The sequence below is a fragment of the Emydura macquarii genome, unplaced genomic scaffold, assembly GCF_026122565.2.
Source record: "Emydura macquarii macquarii isolate MOO-44397 ecotype Brisbane River unplaced genomic scaffold, CSIRO-AGI_Emac_v2 contig_2481, whole genome shotgun sequence".
In the NCBI taxonomy this organism is placed as follows: Eukaryota; Metazoa; Chordata; order Testudines; family Chelidae; genus Emydura; species Emydura macquarii.
In genome coordinates this window covers 1,416,531-1,431,080 of record NW_027132618.1, presented here as the reverse complement: position 1 = coordinate 1,431,080, position 14,550 = coordinate 1,416,531, and the positions used below count along the sequence as shown (strand labels likewise).

Genomic DNA, 14,550 nt, shown 5'->3' with positions numbered 1-14,550 from the left:
GCCGCCAATTCAGACTTAAAACCTAGTCTAAGAGTAAGGTTAATTAACTTCCTAGGAGAGTCCTCTTTGCACAAATGACATTACAGCACATTAAGCAGTCGTGGCGGTTGTCTGGCTTGTTGGAAAAAGCATGTGCCCCTTTAAGAGCCCACAGAAAGCTGCAGATCAGGTCAGGGTGGGGACACTGACCCATCCACCCAGGTGATCAGAAGAGAGAGGTCCATGTCCATGCTAGTGCAGGAAAAGCCCTCTTTTACCTGGACCAAGTGGAGCAGCACCTGCCCTCCCTACCATTGAAGAGGTGAAATACCAGATTTTGTCAGGATCTGCTGTGGGCATTGCATTAGTCACTCGTTTCTCACAGGGCTGGGAAGGAATTTTTCCCATCATTGCCAGAATTTTTTTTGCCCTCCACATAGCAGATTCAGGGGGGCTTAGTTGGGGCAAATATGAAACAGGAGTTAGGCTATGATGTTACAACTCATTATGTAAACATGGGGCTGTGCACATATTCTGTAGAGAAGGGAGACAGTGATCAAATAAAATGGATTGGTAAGGGATTTAAAGAGGTATTCTTTAAAGGAGCAGAAACAGGAGGGACTTGGAGCTCCTATGCTGGTATGGCAAGGAGCTAAATCCCCCCTCCTTTAACCATCATTCAGGGGGTGGGATAGTGAGGTCCCAGCAGTGGGTTGGCTGGGAACCAAGATGGGTAAGGGGGAGGACTGATGGAAGCCACCTTGGTATATACTGAAATGATTATGGAATTACCTTCACTGTACATGTTTATCTGACGGGTACTCCCAGACATTTTAAGAATAAAGCTGTGGCCTAATTAAGCCACATCATAGCCGGATAAAGGAAGCAGGAAACTCTTACTGACAAGAATTCAGCTTTGCAACTGGCCAGCTGTTCCTAGGATGATTGGGCCTAGTAAAGAAGTGGGGCAGAGGGTAAAGTTTCTACAGCCTTCAGGTACGTTTCTCTCTCAGAGCTTTGCAGTTTGAGGGAGATGGACTGGCCTCAGGTACAGTGAAGGAACCATTCTGAAAGTCCCTGTTTCCATTCCTGCTTTCAGCTCCATTTTAGAGCTACCTGCTAAGATTTTCTTCCCTGCACATACCATTCAATATCCCTGGATGAAAGACAATGTGGAATGAAATTTCACTCCTCTCACTGGAACTGCATTCACCATGGCCCAACTGGGGTAGAGAGGTTGATTTTAAGACTTAACTCTTGGGGAGGCGTTGGTGGTCATATAAAGACCATTTGATTGCACCTGAAAGATGCTGTTTGAGAAGAGATTGCGGTATCTGCAGGCACTGGATAAATTAGTGCCAGGAGGATGTTTTGGCAGTGAGAATTTGGCTTAATGGGCATATTATCTGAATAAGAAATGAACATGCAGGATCTGGTTCTCTAGATGTTACACTATATAAAGTGTCTTTGTGCTACAACAAGGCACAGAGTCAATCATAAGGAAATTCAGGCCTCAGAGTGTGCATATTATAAGCCATAGAAGAAGCTTCTCTTACATTAGAATGTATGAAGGACTCTCTTAGCATACTTAATAGTTTCCTATGAGATCATTCACAAGTGTCTGACCACTAAATATGTCAATTGGGCTAAGTGAAATAAGAGTTTTTGTTCTTCAGAAGTGGCAGCATGGAAGGCCCACTGAGATATTCCAGTAGTGACTAAAAAGAGGGGATTTTCACCCTGACAAACAGCCTCTGGGGTAATGCAACCCAGGATGCTCGCCAAGCTTCCGTGGCCCATCTGTCAGAGAAATTATTTTCATTCTAATCAAGCCCAGATGTAACAACATCCATTTCCTTTCCATCTGACAGCATAACACAATAACTTCTCTAGCATTGAAAAACACATATAGTTTAAGAAAATGACAATTTATAAACATATGGCCAAAAACCGAAATAAAGTGGAATTTTCCCCATTATATTAAAACAAGATTCAACTATACATTGATAAAATGGAGCAATATTTTCCCATTTCAATATTACTGTGCAATAATGCAACATTTTAAAATCTCTTGTTTTATTTCAAAGCACATTATAAAGACTGAGACCTCCTTCTATTATTAAATGAAAATAATTTATCTGTGTAAACACACCCACACATCCACACATCCAATACTTATTATATCTTGCAAGAAGATAATTACATAATATAAATGTCCATACCCCAGGCAGCATCTGAAGTGAATTATTGTCCATCCATAATTCCCTTAGGTTTTGTATTTGTTCCAGAACCTCAGGCTAGGGAAAAAATAAATTGTGTAATCGACACGCTCATTAATTCTGTTTTTTTTTTCAAATGGTTTTCCTGTCCCTTTCCTTCTTTATGAATATACTAATCATCTACATCAGGTTTTCAGAAATAAAAATCAATTAAGCAGTACAGCTCTTTAATTTTCATACGTTATTGCTATTTATCTAATGATATATGAAATCTCAGTAAACTCTCTAGTAGAAATGGATGCAAAGGCCTTAGAAGTCCTTGATGCAATTAGTATATTATCAGGTGTCAAAAACGTGATTTCTAAATGAAACAGAGAATAGCAGTCAGGACTGTGGAGCTTCAAGAGAGAGGTGTTGACTTGAAAGACTAGGTTTTAGTTTAGAGCATAGATTAAATTCTGCCTTTGGCATAATTTACAGTTTTAACAGTGAGGGGCAGCAGCATAAGTGTACACTTTGCTGAGCTACTTGGAGGACCTAGTGGACTTCTGAATTACCTATATGTCCCAAATCCTCATTCTCAGTAGTTCAAAATAGCATGTACACACTAACCAAGCTACCCAAAACTAAAGCCTCAATGTAAAGCAGAGGTAGAGAAGCTTTAAGGCAATGATTTTAAGGGTCCATGTTTTTTAACACTAGAAGACTTTAGTGATAGCAAGACCCTCTCTCCTAGTAGCATGTTTCAGGCATGCTTCAGCTTTTTAGTCAAATTACTGTTGCGAAAAAAAAATCAAGAATCAGCTTTATTATCAGGCTTCAGTTACTTTCATTATGTAAATTTCGGCAACATTTCATTTGTGAAACGGACATTAACTTCATTGCCTTAATTGTTTTATTACAGTTAAAACTGGACTGTTAAAATAGGAAATCTGTCTTTTTGTAGTATTGATTTTTGTACATGCAGCAGTACATTTTTGCTTTTTGCAGAAGTTTTCCATTAGAAAAAATCAAAAGGAAATATTTTGTTTTGAGTCAGTTCAACATGAAATCAGAATATTTTGTTTCATTAAACTGACTTGAAATGTTTCATTGCATTGCCCTATCAATGCATTGCCTTATGGAAGTTGTCATTCAGGGCCCCATTCTCTCCTATTAGCCAGTGTCACAATGGCAGGGCTCCTCCCCAGTTTCCAAGGACTTACTACCACACCTGCAGTCTTCTTTTAGGCAGGTTTTTACTGTCCATACTTAAGCAAACAACCAAAAACCATTCCTCAGCTTACCCTTTGCATCTCAGGCTTTCAATGCTTCTCCACTCAGGGGACTCTGGCACTCCTGTTTCCTGCAGCTTCCTGCCTGTCTCTGGCTCACCCTCCCTCAGCCAGTTCCTTCTCACAGCCAGCCCTTTGCTGGAACTCCCTCTAACCATTTATAGCCCCAGGTGCTGTCCTGCCCCTTAAACAGGCCCACTTGGGAGCATATGCTCTGGGAAAGCATTGGGAAAATGTTTTCTATATGTATACAAAGAAAATGCAAACAAACCAATCAACCAACCAAACCAGTGGAGCTGGATCTACTTCATTTACAAGGGTCAGCCACCCTCAGTCACCTAGGCTTCCTGGAAGACCATTTTCTATAATGAAATGATTTCCCTCTGATCAAGCTGCATGGTGCATTATAGGAGGCACAAGACTTTGGGCCCATCATGGAAAATTTAGTCTAGCCAGGAGCCTGGCCTATAAGAAAGAATGGCATCAGGGCATCAGATTCCTGAACTACAACTCTCATAAAGCAATATACTAGGAAAATGCTTTTTGATTTTGGGAATGTAGAAATGTTTTGTTTCAATCAAAGTTCCAATTTTTTTTGAATTTCCAATTAGTGAAAAGGTTTAAAATTACAACTTTTTGTTCCTATTTTGGAAAAAAAACAAATGTCAAAATGTTGGAATTTCCATGTGATGGAAATTCTGAATTTTGCTCAGCTCTAATAGCATGCAGTTTATTTGTTGAATGTAGATCTTTGGCGGGATGCGGAGAGTGAATTTTCCTCTAACAGATTGGTTTTTACAAATGTTTTCCACGTATATATTTTAAACTATAAATTACTATTAATTTGTTTTGTGCTGTAAAAACTGTTTCAAAGGTTTGAATCCATATTTTTTTCATCTCTGGAACTGTAAAAGAGAAGAAGTTGTACAAACCATTTTTTTGCTAGAGAGACATTCATGATATTTGAAAAGATGAGTTTTATCTGAAAATGGATCGGAAGGTTTGGGCAGTTATTCAGTCTTGCTTTATCTCAAAGAGAAAGAAAACTAACTATCCTCTCCTATACAATATTGTATACCAATAATCAAGATGTTTACAATAATCAAGAAAGAAGATAATTTTGAGCATGGTGCTTCATAGGGAACCTTTAATCTTTTCTATCATACTAGTGGATGGTTCAAATGTGTTGAAATGGAGTTTACTTTAAATATTTTGTTTGCTTGTTTCATTTCATAAAACTACAGCAAACGCCATCCTAATCAAACATATGGGGCCTGATCCAAAACTATTAGAGTTAATGAAATGAAACAAAATGAAACATTGTCTTTCCATTGTCTTCACTAGGGCTTGGATCAGGTCCAGAGAGAGGAACCTTAATGATCGCTGGATATTCGAGAGGCAGACAAGTCAACCATAAAGAGTAATCTTTGACAGTGGTGACATGGAGTGGAGCTAGCATGAAATATTTTCCAAGGAAGAGACTCCCATTTCCATGAGAAATGTTGGATGATTACAACAATCACAAGCCCTGCAACTTCTTCCCTCCTGTCCCCTTTTGTACAAGTATTATTACTTTAAAACTGACTGCCCATACATTTTAAAAAATTCCAACTTACTGTAACTGTTTATATGTTGACCTTTTTTTTTCATCTCTGTGATTATGAAGGTATTATATTTAGTAGAAATTTCTCCATTTAAAACCTGCTGCTCTGTGATTTATTCAATTATGCAAAACTGCACTCTTTCCATAGTAATGAACTTTAATGTCACTAACACTTCAGAATTAATTCTAGCAAATTACACATGCCAGTCAGAAATGGATGGTGTGCACTGCCAACAATATATGCATACAACTAAATATACAGACATATAACTAGATTTCTCTAATAAGGATTTACCTGAGTTTATGATTAATGAGAATCTTTACTTCACATACAGTTCCTCAGAAATTATTTATATTGGAGGAAATGGGTCAAATTCTGTTCTATTATACTGTTGCAACCTAATGGATTTTTCATATACCATGAGAACTTCAGATATAGGTCCTGAGTTCACTTTACCCATTATATTACTGTCAGTGCATAAATTTTTCACTCATCCAGAAATTTATGCCACTTCCATCCTATCCAATAGACCCATTTCTTATTTCTGAAATACTTATAAAAGATAAAGTAAATCTCTTTCATACAATAATGCTGGCATCTATTTTGAAGCACATTATCCAAATAAAGAAGTTTTTTTACGTGTCTCTTTGGACTTTCTGGAAAGAGCCAACCTATCCTAATCACTGACAATTCCAAATTGCTTTTGAAGAACATTAAATCTTACTTTTCAAATAAAAAGCTTACAGGTTAACGTTGGAACATTCCTGGAGTTCTGTGCTATCTCACAGATAGACTCATATGTATGCATAACTCCATACATTATGGATGAAACTGGCCCAAAATTTTGGTACTCACATGTTGTCTTACAAAGGCATAGAGCATGATAGAGATCTCTGACAGTTGAAAGTCTGACAGAGAATAAGGCAGCAGTGGTATAAAGTGGCCTTAACCTCTCTTGTATTTTCTTTATATCACCAAACATAAAATGCTGAATAATTTGTTATTCATCAGCTCATTCAGAATTTATTGTTTTAATTGACTGAATTTAATGTTATTTAGAAACTCATTGCTGATGACCAAGCTGACATGGCTTACTGTTAAATATTAATGCTATTTATATAGTGTCACCTTTGTGCTAACTGCTTTACATATACCATAAGGATAGACGTACATTATATTATACAAAGTTGTAATTTAGATGTTAGTGTGATGGTACATACTTAAGACAGACTGATAGAAAGAAGGGACGTAAGTGCCTGATAAATGTGCTGAATTAATAGCTCCTATAGGTGAAACCATCTATTTATCCACAGAATAAGCACAATAGAAGAAGAAAAGTTTAAATTTCCTCACATTGCCCCACAAAAGTGCTTTATCCCTGACTTAACAGAAACACACTGATGGATGATGTTAAATCAGTCCTTTACTTCTTTACTGAGACTGAGTACAATTTTCAAGATCACCAAAGTGATTTAGGCATCTAAGTCCCATTTGCAAAAATGACTTAGGCACTTAGGAGCCTCAGGGTATGTCTACACTACTGACTCTGTGGAGATCCATGCAGTGGGATTGACTGAGCAGGCTGTGAAGACCTGCTCAATTGATCCCAGAAGTGCTCTCTTGTTGATGCAATTAATCCATCTCCCTGAAAGGAGTAAGGCTGCATCGACCAAAGGGTGTCTCCCATCAACGGAGCGCAATGAGGATGCCGTGGTTCAGCAACATAAGTAAGTCAACAGAAGATACGCAAGCTACAGTATGTAGCTTGCATATCTCCTGTCGATTGCCAGCAGCAGTGTTGACCAGGCCTCAGTGAAAGTAAATGGGACTTAGTCTCCTAAATCAATAAGTGCTTTTGAAAAAATTGGCTCTACTAGTAAGTATGCCACTCTGTGCCAAATGTGGTGATAGCTTTGAAGATAACTATGATGAGATCACCTATTCATTTTGTATACTGGTAAGCCACCCATATCTATTGGTTGTTAATAATATTCATTCACTTCCAACACTGGCCTGATTTCAAACAGCTTGCTGGAAATGAAAGGTCCTGTAATTCCATTACCAATCCCCTAAACCATGGCAAATTCATTATTTTACTAATAAATAGCCATAACATCTCGAGTTAAAAATTAAATTCTCCATGTATGATAGCTCTAACACACAGAGAAACATTCTACCAATACATTTTTCCTTACCAGCTCAGAGAACTCATTATTGCCTAGGTCAAGCCTCTCCAGCTGTGTCAGTTTGTGCATTGACCTGTAACAGACAAGGAAAATATCTAAGGTGAAAATTTTACCTTGAAATGTTGGGTCAAATTCTGCTCTGTTCTACCAGAGTAGGCCTCAAATAAGACTATGGGCTTCAATGGAGTTGCATCAGATTTACACTGATATAACAGAGCAGAGTCTATACAATTTGTTTCACATTTAAGGCATATCAGCTTCAGTTCCTGAAGCAAAAATTTTTACCATCTGTTACTTCTAATACAAAGATAGTCATAAAGGACCGAATTAAATGCTCATATAATTTTACTGATGTAAACTGAGTCACTCCAAGAATGAATTTGACCCAAACAATACAGTATAACAGTTTAAAAAATATAAAGTTATATATATTTTCACAATTCTAATGAAGAATTTTTATTTATACAACCTCCCCAAAATGAATTAGGTGCTTTACAGAAAAAGTACAAAGATATGGTCTTTCCCCCAAAAGAGTTTACAGTCTAATTTCAGACATGACACAATAAAATTGAAATTCATCTCTGTGCAGAGGACCAGCATAAGTTTATGTAACAATTAATTCCAATTTAAACCCTATTTTGAGGACTTATGCTGGCCTGAAGTAATGGATAGGCCTGAGATTAGTCCTCTGCTCATGGGCAATTCTAACCCTGCATAAGTGCAACAAACAATAGGAGGAAATTGAGTGAGAAAAGAAAAGGGATACCGTAATAACATTATTTGATTATTCTGTTATTTTATGTTTACATTTTATTGGTGGTCTGAAACTAAACTTTCATTCCTGCCATAACTAAACCATTCCATAATACTTTTTTCAGTGTATTTTTTCTGATCTATTATCTTAACTAAAATCAATGTAAATACTTAAGATAAACTCTAGAATGCAAATTTTTAATTAAGCAATGATGCAATGTACCAAGATATCTAGTAGTGACATTTAAGGAGTGAAACCTGAGCCTACTAGACATTTAATGTAGTTTGCCATTTTATAATTTTTGCCATTAACATAATAAGCAACAATTCTCAACAGTCCAAGAGACTAACCAAAACAAAAGGAGACAAAACAGCTTAAATCCCTAAAATGTATAGTATTTTAAATGTATTGGTGATTTGCCAGTCCCTAGATAAAGACCCATTCTAATAATGAAATAATATTCAAGGCCAAATTTGTCTTTGTCTCATGTCAAAGTATTGTGGAAGCAACATCATAATTGTACACAGAAAGAGAGATGTTCTTCATTAGATGAGATATGGCAAGAATTTAATATTCTTTAATCATATTATAACAGTTTATTCTTTTTCTGTCTCTCACTATTTTTCCACACTAGGAGGTCTGAGGGATGTTTTTTTTCAGGGATCATCAGACAGCTGGTACATCAGTGAAATGGAGGAAAGTACTAAAAAATTAGCAGATTGGACTGGATTGTCTATGCTATTCCGTGGGTGCACTGAGGAAGTGGCAAAGCGTAATGAGCTCCTCCTTCCTTGAGCTTCTGCTCCACTATAGGGCACAATTACAATGTAGGGCAGATAGTGCTTCCTCTGTGCAGTCGCTGGGGTACAAGACACCGAAAAAAGATGTAGAGATCACAGACTTCTGTGTGGGGAAACTTGCTGTACCCCCTGATAGCAGACTTTTTCCCCTGAACACCCTTTATGGTGGTGAAGCTCCACACTGCCCCTACTGCAGCACTGTGTAGACATGAACAGTAAAGTCCACCAAAGTAGCTCACCTTTCCTTGGAACACCAAGAAATACAATGAAAAATCAGGAATATGAGGTCTGCAGATCAACCATTTTATGCCTCCTAATACTTCATCAACCACAGTGAGTATGATAAAGGGCTGTCTATCAGAAGGAACCTGGATTTACATTGTGATGAGTCACTATGCAACGATGAAAAACTCACTTGACCACCTTGTACCTCTGTCAATGAAGTTGCCAATTATGAAAGAAAGAATCTCACCGACAGTGAAATTCTAGATTTGAGTTCACTTGATTTGAACTGTGTAAGTAAACTGTAATTCCTCTGCCTCCCTCCCTCCCTACAAAAAAAACCCAAAACCTACTCCTAAATCCATCCTTTAAATTTCTGTTATGTGCAACATTACATTTCCCGGCCTAGATACAGATTAGAAACATCACAAAAATGTATATTTAAATTAAACAATCTGAATTTCACAAAATAAGGACCTGAGAGTTACAAAAAGCAGAACAAGAAACAGCATAACAAAGTTAGGCCACATTCAGGCTACTGTGTGGAATTTAGAGCATCATTCTACAGAGGAAGAGGATAGAAAAGGATAGAAAAGGTCCAAAGATGAGTAAGAAGGATGATAAATCCCCAAGCTGCTGCCAGTGTCACAACGTTCACACTGCTGTTTTAATGCGCTAGCTTGAGTGGAGCTAACGTGAGTCTGGTCTACGCATGCTGGGAATAGCACTTCCCTGAAGTGTAGACCTATTCAATGGGGCCAGGATTTCACCCTGGATTGTATTAGAGAGGACAGAGTCAACCCAAGCATATTTAAGCCATTTGAATAACATCAGCAATGAATATGGCCCAAGATACTTCAAAAGAATATGTAAATGGAGTTTACAAGATGCTCCAGTGAGGATAGCAGAATAATCTATGCTCTATTTGTATGGATATTCAATTCAAAGGACAAAAAACAGAAAAGAAAAAAAAAAGGGTAAAAGATTTTTAACTGAAGGTAGGAAAATTGTTGAGTAACTTATGAACAGCCATGCGAGAAGGAATGAGTACAGTGTTCAGAAAAGAATTACTGCAAGTTCTTAATCAGAAAGTTATTTTTAGTTATTGGTAGGTGCAGACAATATTTAGGTCAGATCAGATTATCTCCTCAGCTTCTTTTCACACATTACTACGTTTCTACATGAGATTACACTTTCCATCCAGATACAGAGAGGCAGTAGGAAACTTTTAAGTGATCCCTGCATCTTTCTGTTAATTATCTTTTACACAACACAAAACCAACACACATTGGTAAATAATTCCACCATTTCTTCTCAAGGTTGTTACTTTATGTCCATAACTCCCAACAATGTAAACTGAAAATAGTAATTTAGAGATTGATGCAAAGCCCATTGCAGTCAATAGCAGTTTGTATATTGACTTCAGAAGGTTTTGAATCAACCCCATAAGCCTTTCCACATCAAAGGGAGATGAAACCCATAGATTAGAAGCAGCTGTGAGCATGTTCTAAGAATAGGATTTTTTTAAACTTTATTTGGACCTTTCCTAACTTTTAGGGAATCTTGTGTTTGTGTGAAGTTAATATTTGGAAGTTCCATCCAAAAGTGACATGACATTAAAAAGCAAGAATAATTTTCTCATTTAAAAATAATTAATCTTGTCATTTTTTATGTAATTTACCTTTTGTAATTACTAAATAATTTGCAAATGTTTTACACTGCAATTACAGTTTTTTATCTTTTATAACAAGTAAATGTTTCAGGGTTATGGAGTTTGAGACAAAGAGGTCCATAAATATTTTACAAAGATTTTTGTTTCAGTTTTATTCATCTTTCAAACAGGGAATAAATATGATCAGAAATATGAACATTTTACTCCAATGCTGCTTCATGAGAATGTTGCATAGGTCTCACTTCTCTGACATTAGAAATGCCATTCCAAACATTCTGGCTAACAATAAAATCTTTCTTTTCTTGGGGAACTGTGTTTAACAGGGCCAAATATAAGGTAAACCAATCATCTCAGGTCAAGTTCTTCCTTCACTGTAATTATACTGCAGTCAACAAGAAAAAGAAACAAATAGTTCAAAGCACAAATAAATACCTCTTATTTTAAAATATATGCCTAGTCAACTTTTTTTCATGAACCAAGTTAGGACAGGGTGCTGTCTCTGTACTGGAGGGTTTCCCACTAAACCTTGATAGGGCCAATGTAGTCCTAAACAGATGGACTTTGGTTTTTGTTAAAAAAGAAAAGAAATACAAAATATGATGAATCAGTAAGTGAAATGGCTGGTTTAGGAACCTTCTGCAGAACTTAAAGTTGGTTCTAATTTTCAAAGTAATGTTGCAATAATAGGGTTGCCCCTTTCCAGCACAAGCGGCTAGTGAAATTTCAGGGCTCTGAGGATGTTCCAGTTGGCAGTAGAAATTGGTAGAACCTGGTATTTTCTTTAATGCAATCTTGTTTTTTTACACGGAATGTACAAAGTCCTGCTTCTCCAAATGCAGGAGGAACTAAGAACGAAAAGAACAGTTTCTTAGTTTACAGCCCCAAGTCCTCGTTAGCCAACACCAAACCGAAAGCTCTCTCCAGCTTTTCCAGAATCATTCACCATGCTAATAAGCTTCTAGGTTTTCTTGCTTTTTCCCCTCTACTTCCTTCTCTGTTGTCTGTTCTCAGTTTCTGTATTTTCTGCCTTCCCTCTCTCCCCTGCGCCACACATCAGCAAAAGCCCTCAGCCCAAGCTCTTGGGCAGGTTCACAAGCCCCTTTTGTCTTAAGTGGAGGGACTTCTGATTAAATCATAATCCCGTTAATTGAGCGGTGTATTATTTACATCACTCTCAAAGAGGTTTGTGACCCTGTGATGTGGTGCACAAACCCCACGCTAGAGAACAAGGGGTTAAGAAGCAGCTCTGGGCCTAGATGCACCTGCAAAGCGTGCACAAGCAAGAGGCTTGGCTTAAAAGGTAAGCAGAGCAGCTGAAAAGCGGGCAGAGAGTGGAAGGGAGAAGACCCCTGCTTTGAGCTCCAGAGAAATACTGCCCAGGAGCTCTTGGGCCCTGAAACCTGGAAAAAAAGTTTCTGATAGGACCTACAAAGGAGAGACTGTTGACTGATTGGCGAGGTCAGAGACTACATTTGTAATTCTGTAATTTACTCTGTGGGGAGAAGAGAAACTTGGGTAGGAAGTGGTCTGGGAGGCAGTTGGGGGGTACCCCAAGGTGCAGAACATAGCTGCTCACCATTGGGTGCTGCATAGGAGCGTGGTGGAGAAATTGGGCCTGGGATCCCCTACTCACTCCTAAAAGACAGAACACCAACAGAAGCCTATATTCAGTAGGGAGTCCAACTTGGGAAGACCCTGACTGTTCAAGGTCCCAGACCCTCAAAGTCCTTATACTAAGATGAAAGCCATGAAGCCCTTGGGGAAGCTGAACGACAGGACTATAACTGAAAAGGGGCACCCACCTGCTGCACCTCTGCCTGACTCCTAGGTGGCACTGGTGGTGAGTGTTCCCTTTTTATAGACCCATGCAGTCTCTCAACATAGCTATAGCCTTAATAATGGAACATAATACATCTGCTCCCCATGGGCATTCAGAATCATATCTGCTGATTCAATGATAAAAATACATAGAATCATAGAATCATAGAATATTAGAGTTGGAAGGGACCTCAGGAGGTCATCTAGTCCAACCCCCTGCTCAAAGCAGGACTAACCTCAGCTATCTTTACTACTTCTTACTCCTGCAGCATCAACACAGCTAAGGAGAGTGAATGGATTCTATTTCTTCTTTGGAATCATCAGTTGGATAGTTTGCCAAGTTCTGATCAGCTATATTAGTGCAAACTCATTGAAAGTAATAGTGTTGCATTGTGCAGCTGAGGGCAGAATTTGGTCTGGAGACCATTTATTACTAGGGCTGGTATTTAGAAAAACATGTTTTACTTATAAACTAAGCACATTTGATAAAGAACACATAGACAGACAAGCATGGAACTAAAAAATGTGGTTTTTACACAGTCACTTTTCAGAGTAGAACTGCACTTTGAGTTGATGCTTGCTAGTCCAATAATAGAAAGATCTGTGTGTGTGTTTTTGCAATGTTTTCTAGCATTAGCATGTATATTCTGTTCCTGTGATAAATTCATCTTTACCTAACACAAAGAATATATTCTTACTTCTCAGGCTGTAAACATCACACTTGACTGAACTGTGCCTATTAAGCCTAGATGAAGCCACCTCATATTTGACCAAAATGCCAGTCAGAACCTGCTGGCTTGGTGCTAAGAAAGAAGTAAGCGGCACAATTTTTTAGGAATCTTTGCTTACTTCCCTGCAGCCCCAGGAAAGGGGGAGCAGGGGAGGAATAATGATTCCAGTATGCATCATATCCTATGTCTTCCACATTTTGTGAGAAATACTCACAAATAGACATTCTAATTCTACAAAAAACAAAAGGTTACTGAACAATATAAAATATTTTGACAATTAATGGGCAGAAAAGTCATAGACCATGGTAAACTTCTAATATAAATCATAACTGAATTATTACATGCATTCAAGAGATAGATTTGAGTCTCAACCTCAATAATCTCCCCAAAGTTCAGAGGTGCTTGGTTCAATCTACCATAGAAAGCCAGGGCTAGTCACTAAGGTGAGAGCTGGAGCTGAACTTCTGGAGTTTTGGGAAGAGCCAATCTCTAATTCTTTCTTTTAAAATATATTTACACAGATGAATATCAATGATATGCTATCTGACATCAATTACAGAAAGTATAGAAATTTTTAGAATGATTCAGATCTACAAATATATTTGGTATAATAATTAAAATGTGTTTCCATTACAAGCTTTTAAAAAGTATTACTTAAGGGTATAATTGTTCTCACTACGATGTTTCAATGGAAATTAAGATAGTATTTTCCATTGTGTTTACCTTCTGACAGAATGTGCTGTTAGGTAGCCCCATATAATATGTGGCAAATGTAAAAGCTACTTATTTAATAAGAGTGAAAACTGTATTCTTAATGCTTGGTAGTGACTGGAGACATTTATTTTTCTGGAAGATCAATGCCAACTATAAAACAAAATAGGGTTTATACTTGGGTACATTTTTTCAGTGACACATGTTACAGGTGAAATGCATAACTCCTACTAACAACAATGGATGTAGCCATCCTTTCATACCACACTGCAAATGTACTACTAAAAGATTATGGATGGCTAACGTGGAAAAGTATAGAAGATAAAAGTCATAATGGATAGCGTACAATACTGTCAAAGTTTTCACACTAATTGTGAATATGGAAACTACCTGATATTGTGATTATAGTCAGATAGAAAATACTGATATGAATGTATTAAACATGAGGTAAAGTTTCATCTGAAGTTCTTCTAAAATAGACAATGCCTTCTTTTATGGAAAGTGTAATTATTTCATTAAGAGTTTTTGTATAAATATTATTCTTTTGTAATAGAGTGCAATATTCACATACAAATAATAA

General features: G+C 37.5%; 1 protein-coding gene across 1 annotated transcript in view; it reads right to left on the bottom strand.

Moving 5' to 3' along the window:
* LRRC7 (leucine rich repeat containing 7) overlaps positions 1 to 14,550 on the bottom strand; it is a 298,856-nt gene that overhangs the window by 108,259 nt on the left and 176,047 nt on the right. The window contains exons 8-9 of the mRNA XM_067563316.1: positions 7,272 to 7,335; positions 2,202 to 2,276 (exon numbers count right to left, since the gene is read on the bottom strand). Coding sequence (XP_067419417.1) covers positions 2,202 to 2,276; positions 7,272 to 7,335 — 139 coding nt within the window. The remainder of the gene's footprint in view (positions 1 to 2,201; positions 2,277 to 7,271; positions 7,336 to 14,550) is intronic.